The sequence below is a fragment of the Pinus tabuliformis genome, chromosome 4_1, assembly GCF_031772625.1.
Source record: "Pinus tabuliformis cultivar Carrire ecotype Pingquan chromosome 4_1, CPIR1, whole genome shotgun sequence".
In the NCBI taxonomy this organism is placed as follows: Eukaryota; Viridiplantae; Streptophyta; class Pinopsida; order Pinales; family Pinaceae; genus Pinus; species Pinus tabuliformis.
Genome location: NC_142303.1, coordinates 790,987,587 through 791,005,164, shown reverse-complemented (window position 1 = coordinate 791,005,164; position 17,578 = coordinate 790,987,587). Strand labels below are relative to the sequence as shown.

Sequence of the window (17,578 nt, the reverse complement as noted above, 5' to 3'; positions counted from 1 at the left end):
TACACACAGCAAATTTAATAAGGAGTTCACCCAATACTCCTGGGCTACATCTCCTGGTCCAGCCTTCAGTGGTGACCTCTCTATTATGTCTTCAAAACAAAGTTTTACAACAGTGTGAGCTCAACTTGAGTCTCAACGCACAACAGATACAACAGCAAGAGTTTGCTTGAACCTCTCAAGCTTCTCTGAGTACACAGACTCTCTCAATCACTCCCTGTCTCTACCTTTGCTCTCTGTCTTGGTACTGCTTGCCTCTGTTTGCTTTCTGTCTATGGCTTTAAAGCCAATCTGGGCTGCCTGTTCGTTTCTCCTTCTCGGCTTTCTGTCTCCCAATCTCTACCCGCTCGAATCCCTTTTCTAGCGTTACACAATCATTGCATAACGCATAAAGGGGAGGTGGCCACCTATTCTGCAACGTAAGAGTGCCTCGAGCCTTTGGAACCCCTGAACCAGCCGCTTCCTGTTAACACAGAGAAATGCTTTCAAACTGTGAAAATCCGCCAAAACCATTGTTCATCCGGACTTCAAAAGTCCTTAAATCTGGTCTATTCTCTTATTGGGTCCATCCTCAATCACTGTCGCAAGTTGCTTTAGCCTTGTTCCAAGGCTTCCCTTTGTATTTTAGAAATACGTTTAAAACATTGAAAATAACATAAAAAATGGCTTCCTCCGAACTTGAAACAATATACATTTTTATTCCCAAACCTCTTCGGGTTCGGGTTTTATCGCATCGGCGTTTTCCCTTTGTATTTCGTTAACTAACAAAATATATTAAAAATGTTATTTGGCGGATCTCAAATCCTTTACAATAGTGTTTATATTCCCATCAGGCCCGGTTAATCGCATCGCATATATATTCGCATATATATATATATATATATATATATATATATATATATATCCCGCTCCGATACGATATCGCGATGCGATTGATCGCAATCGCATATCGCGATAACCCCGGGCCATTTGGTGAGCGCTCTGTTGTGTTGGCTGATTGTGATTCTGCAATGCAACATGGGTCGTCAATCTGCGCGCTTGATCGACAGTCCTCGTTGACTCCGTCGATCACCATCGCAAGTTTCATGTGGTGCGCTCCGATATCCTGTCACCGCCGATTTGCAATTCGCCGATCAGATCTGGACCGTTGATCGGCCAGATCTGACAGCTGTTGTGCAAAGTTGTTGTAAGCCTCCGATAAGCCTGATTTCACTGTTTTCTTATGTTTTTCGCCTCCGATAGTGTTTTTCCACCGTTTTGAAGGTTTTCTCTTGCGATTATTTTGATCTTTTAAACGATTTTTAAAGACTTAGAGAGTTCTTGGATCCATTTTGGATCAATTGTCCATGGGCAGAGTTCTGGTCACTAGTTAGGGCATCCTCCCGTAACTTACAGCAGCCCAACGATCATGCCAAAACCCACCTTAAATTATGCGGCCTCCCTTTCTTTACAAGGTAAGTGACCTCGCTGTTTGAGGAGGCACCTACAGCTCCATGTATAGGGTTGTTTGACCCTCAAAACCACTTATAGACCTACAGCTTAATCATCCCAGCAAGATCCCTTACTCGGCCTATCTCAGGGAGGATTCTCCTTGGTTTTCTTGCCCAGAACAACCTTCTATGAGGGCGGCCTTCACACAAACCTTGCTGCCTCTTCAAACAGTCCTCAAGGAGCAAACCCGAGCTCCTTTCCTTTGCAGCCAGCAACAAGTTAACTTCGCTCTCCAACAGTCACAAGGGTGATCTTAACATCCCCTCTCCTTTGCTGAAGTAGACTCTATATTGCGGCCTTCTAGCCCAGCTCCTCGGCCCTCCTAACAGCAACTCTGACCCTGTAATAAATCCAAAACTAGGGCTTCCTTAGGACAGCGTCTAGGGCTTCCTTAGGACTGCGTCTAGGGCTTCCTTAGGGCAGCGTTTAGGGCAACGTAGAGGTTCCTTCCATGGTTGTGATTTGATCTCCATTTGGGCTTCCTCTCCTAGATTTCTCTTCCACTAAAACCCAAAACAAGTGGAGAGAAATCAAGAGTGAAGCGTGTGAAATGACTCTCAAGTCATCTCCTTTTATACTAAAATGTTGAGCACATGTGGGGGATATTTGGTTGCTGACCAACCTTGACGAGTTGTCTTATAACACAAATAAATTCATAACTCCACGAATACTTACCGGAATCGGATGATCTTTAGATCAATCCTACACCTCTCGATGAGAGGGATCCAAGAAAAATATCAATTGCCATAAATAAGATGACCCACATGGAGTTTGGCCCTAGTTGCCAATTTTAACATGATTCCGATATGTACATTCTTTTTCCAGCTCGGGTGTTTGACGTATACTTTCTCCTTAATGAAGAAAACGTCATAGCCCTTGCCTTGAAGTTGCAATACGAAAAGTAAATTCATCCCCAGTCCCAGCACATGCAGCACATTGGTAGCGCGGAACCACTCTCCCGTTTCTATTTGAAAAACTATGGTACCCTTCCTTACTGGAGTACACTTTGCCTTATTCCCCATGGTGATCTGAAAATTCATCCTTTCCTCTTGATAATCTGAGAAACATTCCCAGATTCCTGCCATATGCCAGGAGGCTCCACTGTCTATATACCATACCTCTGATGATGCAGAGCTTGTCACACAAGCAACTTCTTCTTCCAATCTGGAAGCCAGCATAGATAAATCGAAATTACTATCTCTTGTGCAATTTCTGAAAATCTGCGAGTCTCCCGACATAGATGCCTCTGCATCATGATCTCAACCCATAATTGATTTTCCTTTCCTGTCTCTGATTACTTGCTCTGATACCATGTGAAAATTCTATTGTTGTAGCAACTGATTTATTTTACCTATTTATTTTCCAATAAGTTATTTACGAAAACTCTTATGTAAATATTAAAATAAATTCTACAGCAGATATCACACCATAATACAGAAACAAATGCATGCACAAGAATCAAACACATCAACAGAGATATTTTTGGACAATTGTCCCCGGAAAAACCCAATGCGGGAAAATCGGTGCAATAAAGGAGGATTTTATTATTAAGCTTTTCTCGAGTACAACTAGGGTGCCAAACGGGCTCACCCAACAGAGACAAATCCTCTGGCGCCTCCCCTAGACTCAGCGTCTGTCCAGCTAGCCTTTGCGCTGCTCCTAGACCTTATGCGTCAACATCTACCTCACTGCATCATCACTTGGACTCTCTGTGTCACCAAAACAGGCCCTTCAGTCATTGCGCAATCCAGCTGCCTTTGCGTCTTCCTACGTAGCTCTACGTCTGCCTCTCTGAATTCTGCGTTGGTCCTTTGGCATTGTTCCTGCCTCTCTGTTATGTGCTCGCTACCTCTTGCTGCAATCCATACCTCTAGTTCGAATTTCTCAGCAAGCCCCGCTCCAGAAATCGAACTGACTAATCTCCCTCAGTCTTTTTCCAACTGACCCTCAAGTCTTCTCTTATACTTTTCTTGTTAATGAATCAACGGTTGAGATTAAGTTCCTAATCAACGACAAAGATTAGAATATACTTGATCTTCGTCTCTTAGAAGCTTCTCATCTTTATCTTTATTAATATCCATTAATATTTTTATTTTCCTAAGTTTAGACTTAGGAATTCATTAAAAATATTAATTATTTTAATAACTCTTCATCCAGATGGAATTTTTCAAAACGATTTCTGGGTCTTGAAGATCTCATGTGTTTTATCCTCTCCACCAATTTTAATGGCTAGAGCACATCTGATGCTACCCCAAATCAATAACCATTTGATAATCTCATTTAAGGCAATCACTCATAACTTGCACTTCATCCTAGGATTAGTTGTGCATTAATTAATTTACCTCCAAGCATAAGCTTGGTTGAAAGAAGATAGGACCACCTTTCTCACCCAGCTTGCGAAGTTTAGACCCTCACTTGTGGTTAACACGGTGACCTTGCAATCGTCAGGGCCACAATCCCTACAACGCTAGAGGCATTCGGGTGGTTAAAGCTGCAAGGGATGTATCGTTAATAAAGCCATAGCTTTCTTCCCCTGGGTTTCTCTCCACAACCTACATTTGAGACTAACTTCAAAACAGTTGAGAGAAAAAATTCACTTAAAATAGCCATTTAATCTAAAATTAACCAAGAGTTTGCATTTCACTTAGTTCTAGGTGTTGCATCTCATACAGGATAGTTTTAATCCTAGCAGCGATTCTTCATCTGGTAACTTCGAAATTAATCTATATTGTGTAAGTAAATTGACTCCTAAGGCACTAATCTTTAATTGATAATTCTGATAAATCTAATCAAGTTGTGCTAAATAATTAAACTTGCCAATTATTTTGACCATGTTGCTAGGCCATTCAATTTTGTCTCCCGAAGTCATTTTTTCATCCATAGGGACTACCCCCCTTAGCCTGTTTGTTGATTTGAGGTAGCATCGAATGTGCTCTAGCCATGAAAATTGGTGGAGAGGCCAAAGCACATGAGATCTCCAAGACCCAGAAATGATTTGGACAAATTGTACCCGATTTGGGAGAGATTTTAAAATAATTAATATTTTTAATGGAGTTCCTAACTCTAAACTTAGGAAAAATAAAATATTAATGGGTATTAATATAAAACTGGGTTAAAAGGTTCTAAAAGTCATGGATCAAGCCAAATCTAATCTTAGCGGCTTAGCCATTGATTAGAGATTTAATCTCGGTCGTTGATGGACCAACGAGAAAAGTATAAGAAGAGGCTTGAGAGTCAGTTGGGGAACACACCAGAGTGATCAATCATTCATTTTGCTAAAGCGAGGTTGCTAAGCAAAGTTGAACCGTGATCAACAGCGAGGGGCAGTGAGTACAAGGCAGAGAGGCAGAGGCAGTACTAAGAGACCAGCACAGAAGCAAAGAGAGCGAGAGCAGCAACGAGTCCAGGCCAAGTAGAGCCTAGTAGAGACAGCGCAGAGGCAAAGAGACTGCGTCATCCACACAGAGGCTGCTGGAGTGACACAAAGGTTGGCTGCACAGTGCCTCACAGGGCTGACGCAGAGAGTCCTAGGGCTGATGCAGGTCAGTAGGAGGCTGACGCAGAGGCCAGAAGGGCTAGTATTGAGCTTCAGTTGTGCCAAAGAGGGTTTCGTGGGACAAGTTTTCTGAATACCTGTTTCTGAATATAGAGGTATTGCTGCAGTGTATTTTTCTCTATCGGGTGAGCCGGTTAGGCACTCAGTTGTACTCAAAAATACTGCATAATAATATAACCCTCATAATAGCTGCACGGGTTTTCCCGCATTGGGTTTTTTTGGGGACATTTGTCCAAAAATAACGATGTCACTTGTGTGCTTGTTTTCTTTCAATTCATGATCTCTAGATGTTGTGACTGTATTGTGTTTATTTCGGTATTTAAATGTTTTAAATAGCTTGTTCAAAATTTACAAGTAGAAGAAATAAACCAGCAGAATACAAATTAATTTTATAACAGACAAACTTAGAAAATTCAACATGGCATCAGAGCTTGGTTACAGATCACAAGAGAGTTGAAGGCATCAGCTAAGCAGAGCATTTGCAGCAGAATCAGTTGTCCCGAGTGACAGTAGCTAATCCTTGCAAAAGCGACAAAGGAAGGGTTGACGCAGAGGGACTGCGTCATCAATCTGGGCCAAAGAGAGGCCAGCGCAGAGGCTAAGGAGGGAAGAGCAAGGCTCACGCAGAGCCATGCATAGACCAAGAGGGTTAACGCAATGGCTGAGGGAGTTGTTTTTGCCAATGTCGGGATTGCGCAGAGCCTAGAGGCTCAGTCCTTCAGTTGTTGGGGCGAAGGAAGCTATGGGCAATTTGCGGGAGCAAAGATGGTGGGGTACTATGATCAGAACATTACCTAACAAGGCAAAACCAAGTTAGAGGGAGTTGCTGCCAAAGTGGATTTCTAGCCAAGGAATCTGGATCAGTGTTGCAGTTGCACAGACGATCGGAGAGGGGCAACTTGACATTGGCAGAAGGATTTCTAGGAGCGAAATCGGGACTCAAAGGGAGTCCAGAAGAGAACTTCCAGACGGGAAGTAGAGAGACTAAGCAGGATTCAAACCGAGAACTTCCAGACAGGAAGTAGAGAGACTCAGTAGGAGTCGAACAGAGGACTTCCAGGAGGGAAGTAGAGAGACTCGGAGGAGTCGACAGAAGAGCAGTGAGATGGACGTGAATGGGCTGAGAGATCAGGATAGGCTGGACGGAGCGTCTAACTTTATGGTCTGGAAGGCCAAAATCTTGTCCATTATAGATAGACATCGTATCAAGGGCTTCGCCTTGAGAGTGATGGCTATCCCAGTTGACCCGACAGCTAATGAAAGGTACGAAGAGGCAATGGCTAAGGCAAAGTGTATCATCCTTGATGGGGTCAAGGATCATGTGGTCCCACATATTGCCTAGAAGGAAACGACAAAGAAGATGTGGGACACTTTGAAGACATTGTACTAGCATACTTCCGTGCAGAGGAAGATGCTCCTGGAGAATCAGCTAAGGTCATACTAGATGCAGAAGGGACAGCAGATAGATGTCTTCCTCGTTCGGTTGAAGGAGATCCGTGATCAACTGACTTCCATAGGGGTCACGCCAGCTCAGGTGTTGATGGTAAGGACCGCACTTAACGCAATCTCCGAGGATTGGGAAACATTTGTCCAGAGCATACTGGGCAGGGCGAGTCTTCCATATTGGGAAGAACTGTGGGCGGCTCTTCGTCAAGAAGAGATCAGATAGCTAAACAAGACGAGGAGTAGCAACAAAGGGGTCCGAATCAAGAAGGAAGAGGAAGAGGATGCGACTCTAGCATTTGCGGAAAAGCAGGAGAAGGGGAAGAAGAAGGACCTCTCCAAGGTCAAGTGCTTCAATTATGGGGAATTGGGTCACTATGCGAACGAGTGTCCGAATAAGAAGAACAAGGGAGAGGCCTCTGAGTCCAAGGCAACGCCAGCGAAGGCGGAGAAGGAGGTCGAGGAGGATGACGATTGTGCCATGAGTGCTCATGTACCTCTAGAGAAGAGATGGGGAGACATCAAGCCGTAGTCAGGAGGACTACAGGCGATGAGGGGTAGGATCCTTGAGGTACCCAACCTCTTAGACTATACCTTGCTACGGGAGCCTCGAAGAGGAGTAGCAGGATTGGTGGATGTCGGTAGAGACGGATGCGGATGAAACAGCGGAGAGTGCTACAGTGCAGGAGACCCCGGGCAGCGCAAGGCTAGCAGGCTGCAACAGTGCGAGAGGCACGAGAGTGTTACACCAGTGCAAGATGGCACAGAGAGGTGTGCAACGGTGCGAGATGCAAGGAGTTGTTGCAGCAAAACAGAGATTAGTAGAGGGAGCACTTGTTAGCAACAGAGAGAGCTTCAGCATTGCGAGTGTTTCAGTAGTTGGGTGGATCAGTTACTTACTTCTCAGTAACTGAGTTGCAGTGCAATAGCAGTATGCAGTAGCACGATGCAACATGATGAGAGGGGGATGCAATGCAGATGCAATGTTGGGAGGATGGACCAGCAGCAGCACGGATGCAGAGGGAGTTGTCGTACGGATGCAGCAGTGGCAGTGGCAGGGCCATGGGCAACAGTACAGGATGCAACAGTGCAGAGGATGTTGGGCAAGGAGGCCTAGCATCAGCATAGGGACCAATGCCGGATAATCAGTGTGATACTCATTAAGTATTACTAGAGCACAGTCCTCGCTAAGAGGGAGTGTTGATTTGGGGTAGCATCGAATGTGCTCTAGCCATGAAAATTGGTGGAGAGGCTAAAGCACATGAGATCTCCAAGACCCAAAAATAGTTTGGACAAATTATACCCGGTTTGGGAGATATTAAAATAATTAATATTTTTAATGGAGTTCCTAAGTCTAAACTTAGGAAAAATTAAATATTAATGGTTATTAATATAAAACTGGTTTAGAAGGTTCCAAAAGTCATGGATCAAGCCAAATCTAATCTTAGCCATTGATTAGAGATTTAATCTTGGTCATTGATGGACCAACGAGAAAAGTATAAGAAGAGGGTTGAGGGTTAGTTGGAGAACACACTAGAGTGATCAATCATTCATTTTGCTAGAGCGGGGTTGCTAAGCAAAGTTGAATCAGTGATCAGCAGTGAGGGGCAGTGAGTACGAGGCAGAGAGGCAAAGATAGTACTGCGAGACCAGCACAGAAGTAGAGAGAGTGAGAGCAACAGCCAGTCCAGGCCACGCAGAACCCAGCAGAGACAGCGCAGAGGCAGAGGGACTGCGTCATCCACGCAGAGGCTGTTGGAGTGACACAGAGGGTCCAAAGGTACACAGTGCCTCAGAGGGCTGAAGCAAAGGGTCCCAAAGGCTCACAGTGCCTTGGAGGGCTGACGCAGAGGGTCCTGGGGCTGATTATAAGAGGATTGAGGGTCAGTTGGAGAACACACTAAAGTGATCAATCATTCATTTTGCTAGAGCGGGGTGGCTAAGCAAAGTTGAATCAGTGATCAGCAGCGAGGGGCAGTGGGTACGAGGCAGAGAGGCAGAGAGGCAAAGATAGTACTGCGAGACCAGCACAGAAGCAAAGAGAGTGAGAGCAATAGCCAGTCCAGGCCACGCAGAGCCTAGCAGAGACAACGCACAGGCAGAGGGACTGCGTCATCCACGCAAAGGCTGCTGGAGTGACGCAGAGGGTCCCAAAGGTTCACAGTGCCTCAAAGGGCTGAAGCAAAGGGTCCCAAAGGCTCACAGTGCCTTGGAGGGCTGACGCAGAGGGTCCTGGGGCTGATGCAAGTCAGCAGGAGGCTGACGCAGAGGCCAGAAGGGCCAACGCTGAGCTTCAGTTGTGCTGGAGAGGGTTTCGTGAGACAGGTTTTCTGAATACCTATTTCCAAATATAGAGGTATTTTTGCCGTGTATTTTTCTTTGTCGAGTGAGCCGATTAGGCACCCATTTGTACTCAGAAAGACTGCATAATAATATAACCCTCATAATTGCTGCACCAGTTTTTTTTCGGGGATATTTGTCCAAAAATAACAGTGTCACTTGTGTGCTTGTTTTGTTTCAGTTGATGATCTGTAGATGTTGTGACTGTATTGTGCTTATTTCAGTATTTAAATGTTTTAAATAACTTGTTCAGAATTTATAAGTAGAAGAAATAAAGCAGCAGAATACAGATTAATTTTCTAACGTATAGACTTAGAAAATTCAACACTGTTGTAGGGAGACAACTTAAACGAGGAGGGTCGAGATCAATGTAATAGCCCCTACCCTGAGCGTTGTCGCAATTACAAGTACAATTTGGGCGCCAACAGGGTTCTCTCAGAAGGACGGAATAGCCTATGAGGAGACATTCGCTCCTATGGCCAAGTATATACTTCTATCAGAGCCATGATCTCACTTGCAGCACAGATGGGATGGCAAATCCACTATATGGATGTCAAGACGATGTTCCTTAATGGCGAGTTGGATGAGGAGGTATACATTAAACAACCAGAGGGATTTGTAGCGCACAATAGCAAGGCCCACGTGTGCAAATTGAAGAGAGCTTTGTACCAGCTCAAGCAGGCTCCCAGGGCATAGTATGAGCGCATAGACAGATACTTGCAGGGGATGGGCTTCATGAAGAGTAAGGCAGATGCAAACCTCTTCTATTTGATGGTTAGGGATGAAGTACTCATTCTTGTCCTATACGTAGATGACTTGTTCTTGATGATTTCATTGGGGCTCATAGATGAGCACAAGAGGGACCTAGCAGCAGAGTTTGAAATGAAAGACTTGGGGCTTATGCACTACTTTCTAGGCATGAAAGTGTGGCAAACAGATGGGGAGATTTTCCTTGGGCAAGGGAAATACTACATCAAGATCTTGACGACGTTTGGGATGGAAGATTGCAAAGCCATGTCTACACCCACGATAACCAATTGGAGGAAGGTAGATACATCCAATGAGAAGGATGTAGACACCACGCTCTACAGACAGTTGATAGACTATCTTATGTATTTGGTCAACACTAGGTCAGATATATCCTTTGCAGTAAACTCTCTCAGTAAGTTCATGGTTGAACTGAAGAGGGTGCACTGGACAACAGTGAAGCATGTGTTGCGTTATTTGCAAGGCACAATCGAGTATGGGATCTGACGAATGGGGCGAGTTGCTCATATTTCTGGATCAACATCCGGACCTTTTCTTTCTTCAAGTTGATTGTAACAGGTTGATAGGCCATACTGATGCAAACTATGTAAGCAGTACAGTGGACAGGAAGAGCACTTCAAGGTGTTGCTTCAACATGGGATCAGGAGTTGTCTCTTGGTACAGCACAAAGCAGAAGTCCATGGCACTAAACTCTGCAGAAGTAGGCTATATAGTAGCTAGCATGGCGACAGGCAATGCCATTTCGTTCGAAAGCTATTAGTAGCCTTGTTTCGTCAGAGGATGGAGACGACAGTTATACACTGTGACAATCAGAGTTGCATCAAGCTATCTGAGAATCTGGTGTTTTATGATAAGTCTAAGCATATCGACATCATATATCATTTCAGCAGGTATTGTGTACAGCACGGGACAGTTTAGCTACAGCGTATACCTAGAGATCAGCAGGTAGTAGACATTCTGACAAAGGCTTTGGGGAAGGTGAGATTCATCTTCTTCAAAGATAAGATGGGTGTTATGTAGAACACCTTCCTCGCTAAGAGGGAGTGTTAGTTTATGTAGCTCAGACAAGTATTCTAGTCTCAAGTAGTGTCAATGAGGCTAGGAACACAAGTGGATTAATTATCTCCAAGCCCAGTTTATTTTATAAAGTGAAAATGTCTTAATTAGATTTATTAACAAGTTTTAATTATTTTCCTAAGTCTAACTTAGGGAAATAGGTTAATTAATCAATATGAATTGAGACAAGTCAATTTCTCTCTAGTGACTTTTTGAAAAGTGACTTGATGGGGTCAAGATGATCTTAACCATCGATTGTGATTAGATCGTGATCGTTGATTCGTCAACGAGAGATTATAAGAGGAAATCGATGGGGCTCTTAAAGAGACATAATTCGAGTAAGCAAGGGCGCAGTCATAGAGTGGGAAGACACCAGCATAGGGTTCAACAATGACAGATATCGATTTGCCGGAGATAATTTCTTCACATTGATTTCCAGTTTCTAAGTGACTGAGGGAGATCGACTATTCTGTAGAGGTCGAGTTTCTCCAAGTGGCGTGAATTGGCAAAGAGAGGTCGACTTGCCAGAGAGAGGCTAAGTTGTCGGAGGAAGAGCAAATTTGCCTGAGAGATCGATTTGCAGAGAAGTCGAGTTTTCCAGTAGAAATCGATTTTCCAATGGAGGCTGAATTATTTTGTTATGGAATGCAAGTTGTCAGTGGATTCTCCAAGCTGCGCATGTGGGTCAATTATGGGTCGTACAAGAGGGCCAAATTGATTCAGAGGGGTTGAATAGCTTCCAGGAGGTCGAAGTTGGTTGCAGAAGTGAAGGAAATAATTTGTCGGTGCTTTGCTAATTTACGACAAGCAATTTATGTATTATTTGAATTACAAATTAGCTAAAGATTGTTACTTTGTGTAGATTTGACAAGTGATCTAGTTTCTAATGGTCTATGAGGCTAGAGACATGGATTAATTTTTTCTAATACCCAGAAAAAGTTTCTAAGGAAAATTGTCTTAATTAAAATTAATTACCCAGTTTAATTATTTTCCTAAGTCTAACTTAGGAAAAGTGGTTAATTAATCAAGATTAATTGAGGAAAATCAATTTTCCTCTACTGACTTCTAGAAAAGTCACTTGATGGGGTCAAGATGATCTTAGCCATTGATTGAAATTAGATCATGATCATTGGTTGTTCAATGAGAGATTATAAGAGGCGGTTGATGGGCATTTGGAGAACACATTTGAGATACAGATTTGCAGTGAGAGCAAAGGACGCAGTGATAGCGTGAGGGCACCAACAGAGTGAGATCAACAATGATTGAAGACAGAGTTCTCAGAGAAAATTTATTTACAGTGATTTCCAGTTTCTTAGTGATAGAGGGCAATCGATTTTATCTACAGAGAGGTCAAGTTTCCTAACAGTGCGAATTGACTCAAAGAGGCTGAGTTGCTAGAGCAAGAAGGAAATTGCCATAGAGATCGATTTGCATAGGAAAAGTCGAGTTTTCCAAAGGAGGCCGAGTTTATTTCCCAGCCAGTGTGAGTTGCCAGAGACGCCGAGTTAGCCAAGGCCGCACGTGTGGATCAATTCAGAGAGCCAGAGGAGGGCCGAACTGAATCAAAGGGGTCGAGTTGCTTCTAGAAGGTCAGATCGACTAGCAGAAGTGAAGAAAACAATTTTCCAGAGGTTTGCTAATTTATGGAAAACAATTGTAATAATTTTCAATTACAAAATCGTTGAAGCATAATAAAAATCATTCATCTACAAAACTTGTTTTACACACACTGGGGAGTTTTCCAAGGACATTTGTCCAAAAATATCAGTATCTATTACTTTGTGTGTGTGCAATATTTTAGTAGTTCCTGTGATTTAATTTCCGTGAAGTTGCAGTAGTGTTTTATTCAGTATTTGTCGCATATAAATTGCAAAAGACAAATAATCTATTTCAGATAGGTGAATAATAACCAAATAACTGCAACAGTGTTTAAAATTTTACAAAGATTAATAAAACCCTCATCTGTAGAACTGGTTTTTCTCATCTTGGGGTTTTTCAAGGACAGCTTGTCCAAAGACATCGGTGCCCATTTCATGTGTGATGTTTTCTCATTTCCTGTGGTTTATTTAATTGGTGAAATCTGCAGTTGTGTTTTTGTTTGATATTTGCAATAAATTAATTTGTTGGGGCAAATAATCTAAAAGATAGGAGAATAATTACCAGATTAACTCCAATAGATTGTGTGTGTGCGCGTGTATAAAACAAGAGACAGAAAGAGGTTAAAAATTTCTAACAAGCAAAGTTGAGCGCTCAAACATAATTCCATGCTTATTAGGCACCCACATTTTAATTGTTGATGGGAGGTCCATATCGGATACTTACATATTTTCAGTCATCATAGTCTAGCCATTTATGACTTCAACCATAGACCATCTATGTCAATGGATGCACCTATGCTAAATTTAATTTCAAATGCCTTTCTTCGAGGTAAATAAATAACTAGTTAGAACGCTTGTTGTCGTAGACAGTTATTACTAATCCTTTTACAAATATTTATATAGTATATGTCCATATTAAAAATTATTGTATGCAAATAATATAAAACAAACCATTGTCAATAGGCTTTATCTTGAGTGGTTGGGAGGAATGATAGTGATCCTCCCCACCTACGTTCAATTCCCACAAGTGACATGATGAGCTTTCCTGTAATGGCTTCGAGCCTTGTTTTTGAGTCTAAGAAGAACAAAACATGTATATTCCTCATATGAAATTTGAAGATATTTCTCATGGAAAAAATAAGATAAAATAAAAATAAAAATAAATATATATATATATATATATATATAAAACACCATTCTCAAACTTGTAGAATACATAATGAATAAAAAGATATGAGGTATTGCCCTGGGCATTTAAATGGGATGTAATGAAGGGGGGAAAATGCCCAGTAAGATATGAGGTATTGCCCTGGGCATTTAAATGGGATGTAATGAAGAGGGGGGGGGGGGAATGCCCAGTTCTATGTTGTAGCACAAGACATATAATACATTAAGGTGATGTATACTTAAGATCACTGGAATAAAAGGATGACCAGAAAATACTGAAACAGGGATTGTCTATGACAATACTGGAGAAAAGAAAATTGAGCAAGATGACTATTGTTAGAAATGCAAAAGGACATCGATAGCATACAAATATAGAGCAGCAACTGATAAAGTCCTTGAGGTCCCATTAGACCTTGGATTCTCAGAATATAAAAACCCTTATCTCATAACTCCTTTAATCTACTCCGAAAAGGATGGCAGTTTATATGTAGTATACCTCTTTAGTCTTTACTCCTAGTGGCGCCATCTGCAAACAAAGGGAAAATATTTGTATTAAAATCACATAATAAGGGAAAATATTTGTATTAAGATCACATAATTGACTTTGCCAACAAATCTATTGCATTGAGGCAGCAAATCCCAGCTTTTGACATAAATTGCCTCAAAGTTGTTGACATTACACCATTATTTTAAATTAAGATGTCATGAGCTTAATAACCCATTTAATAAATTAATTAATACCCGCCAGATATGTTGTGTAATGATCGATAAATCGTGCATTCATTCTATTAGTTTCCCAGGGTAAATGTAAAAGACAAAATGGGTTGGTCTAGGACTCTCGGGTGATTTTCACCAAATGAAGATTGTTTGTTCCGACTCTCATATCCATTCCGAACAGAACACTGCACTGGGGCCAATGCCAAGGATGAGTGATGTTGCCAAGTCAATGAAAAAATGGGATTCACATGTTGATTCAATATATGGTTCAGCTTCTGTAGGTGACATTTATAACCCCAACAACTTGTGGTGAAAAGATAGAACGCTGCACAGGCACCGAATTCATGGATAGAGAACACAGTAGGGCGCAAAATAGGTTCTTGTTGGTTTCATCTGTCCATTGATAGCTAGCCAACAGGTGAACAATCTCATCAATTTGCTTACAACAGCACATCCCTGACAGCTTTCCTTTTCTTTCTTTGAATCAAATGTTGCTTTGTTTGTTTTGTGACTATAGGAAAGGGGTGTAATAATACACCCCGTGAACAAATGCAAGCGTGAATCCCCTAAGGGAACTTCGACTGTGATGGATTCATTTAATACTACAAGTGAAAACAAATGCGATTGGTCTTGTGTATATGATCACTCTTGTCAAATGTATATCAGGGTAGCTTTTCACTTCTTCAGCCTGCTTTTTCATTTTTCCAGTTATGAATCTCTGGGCTCAAACAATAATACCATGATCATCAGGCACCCAGGTTCATTTTTTCAGTTATGAATCTCTGGGCTCAAACAATAATACCATGATCATCAGGCACCCAGGTTCTCACCATGGCTTGGGAAGCCTACACTGGCTCGTTAAACCTAACATGCCATATCATATGTATTATGAAGTGAGTTTACCTACAGAGTACTGGCAGCATTGAATAAGAGTTGATCACAAGTACAAAAATATCTTGCCACTTGCCAACAACAATGCAAACTTATACCCCTGATCGTGGATGCCAAAACCAAAGCGCAATGGGCTGGGTAGCTAGGCTCTGCCACTGTTTTCAATTTCGCTATTATAAAGACAGTGATAAGTGATCTCACCTTGAACAGACAATGATCCAGATTCTGCTGAACTTGCGTGAAGGCTTCGCGCACTTGCCTCCTAGCAGGTGCAAAATCCATATTCTCCTGAGCTATTTTGTTCAGCTCCTCGCTCACATCTTCTATGAGCTTGGGCCCATGGATCCTATGGACTGCTAAAATCATAGGCCTTCTATTGACGCCGCCCATTGGGATCCTAGCACTTTTGCATTTTATCTGTAATGGGTTTTCTCTAATGCCACCCAAACTTGCCAGAGATCCGTGAATGCTTCTCCCTGATGACAACAATGCCTCCATAGAGACACTCTGTGCAGATTGATAGCTTGTGGGATGGATTAAAATAGGCTGGAAGTGAAGTATGAAACAACCCAAATCTGATAACTGAAACACATAGAGGTGTATGTGAAAGAAACAGCAGTTTGCAAGATGAGATGTGTGGAAATTTATAATATAATCGCCTATATTATAAGCATATTGGCCCTATTCAGAAATATGGGCATGTGAAAAATGAGAGTATTGAAAAGCCCACCCGCATATCGGATTGGAGAAGAGCACCCACATTGCCCGTGAGTTGGACTTAGATTTAACAATTTAGCTCAACATATTGTGAGACTTCCTCAATTCCTTTGCAGGAACGGTAGTTGAATTGCAGATTGGTCTTCTTTGATCTCTCATGGTCTCACCTTGTGAAAGGATCTTATGTGAAGTATCTTTTCTAAATCCAATTCTCTTTTGAACTCTTGCATCCCCATATAGAATCTGCCTTTTGCGTTGTACTTCCCATGAGCTGTAGTGTCTGTGACAATCTGGGCCCGGACGGCATAAAATGTGTATCTCGCCTTCCCCACGTGAGAGTGACCGGGTGCAGTGTTGTTTCTATAACGTGCAGTGACCTGTGCTTTTTTAACCGTTCCTAAGTCGTAGAGTTTTTAAATTATAAAAATATTATGTTTTTCACATTCCAGCAATATTGGAATATTTTACAATAGAATAAGGTTTACATAGTAGTTAATCTGTGCAGTTTACTTTTTTTTTGTCTCGGAAATGTATGTATTTTATTTGTTAATTGGGTATGTCTTTGAAAAAAAAATACTAAATTTAGAAAATATCATATCATATATCATTTTGACTTTCACACTACATTAGTTGGTATAACTTTTTGGCTTTTGGATATCACTTTCACAAAAGAGTTTTTTATTTTTATTAATAAGAGGTGTAGAGCAGTTAAATCATAGTTTTTAGTTAAAATTAAAAATATCACAAAAAATGTAAGATATATTTATATTATAATTTATAGTTAATATTGAATCACATGAATGAATGAATGAAATTTTAACGTCCGCAAGGTTAGATATAGTCTATGGGACCACTAGCTTCCCTGTTTTTTTCCTTTTGCAATTCAATCCTCTTATTATCCAAATTAATGATGAGCCGACCCAACCTTCTAACAGTCCCCTCACTAAAAGACAATGCCAAGGAACCGATGTTAACATGTTGTTGTAACTATCTCTGATGTCTCTAAAAGCATCACATTCCAAAATGAAATGTTTTTCCAATTCCACTACCTCAGAAGTGCAAAAAGTACACATCCGCTCTTCCCAAGCTTCTTTAGGTCTTTTCCACCAACCTATTTTACTTCGTAGTTAATGCGAGTTAGTTCTTAATTGAGCAATAAGAATCTTTGTTCTCCGTGGAATGCTAGCTCCAATGTACTCTTTTTTATGGAGATCACATGTGGAGTTGAATTCTTGACATAGTACTTCTTCTTTCTACCCAACTCTTCTCCCCATATATGCATACGAAACTTCTACATAACATAACTCCTTAAATCCTTGCTATTTGTGGGACATGCATTGAGGTAAATATTCCATTTTTGCATCTGTTTGTTGTTTTGTCTCATCCGTGATTTCTTTCATTCACTCATTCATTTATTGAAGATAACTTTAGGCCATCTACCTTCTCTCATTTGCTCAATTCTCTGAAATACCTTATGAGACGCACCATAGCAATTACTTCAATGGAAGTTGTTCTTGTTTCGCTCAGCATTATCTCGTAAGAAACCTAGCATTTTATTTTAAACTTTCTCATGATCAAGCGTTTTTGGATATTCTCAATTTGCTTTCATTTTGAGACAGGGATGTCGCTAGCCCACAATTCACACCCATATAATATCACTAGACAAACTAGGAGCCCAAAAATCAATGCATGTACATTGAAATCAATGCATTGATGCATGTAGAGTAATTTTTTTGAGGATGCGGGCGAACATCTAGGGTTTCCAGGCTTCTGTAGGTGTTGATCTCCATGGAAGGGCGCAAAGGAGGGAGCTCCACTCCCTCCTACAAGCAGGTTG

The 17,578-nt window shown here is 41.5% G+C and overlaps 1 protein-coding gene across 1 annotated transcript in view; it reads right to left on the bottom strand.

Annotated features, from left to right (window-relative positions):
• LOC149178567 (caffeoylshikimate esterase-like) overlaps positions 1-16,073 on the bottom strand; it is a 144,939-nt gene extending 128,866 nt beyond the window's left edge. The window contains exons 1-2 of the mRNA XM_089420382.1: positions 15,226-16,073; positions 13,913-13,942 (exon numbers count right to left, since the gene is read on the bottom strand). Coding sequence (XP_089276508.1) covers positions 13,913-13,942; positions 15,226-15,522 — 327 coding nt within the window. The 5' untranslated portion in view covers positions 15,523-16,073. The remainder of the gene's footprint in view (positions 1-13,912; positions 13,943-15,225) is intronic.
• Between the last annotated feature and the right edge of the window lie 1,505 nt (positions 16,074-17,578).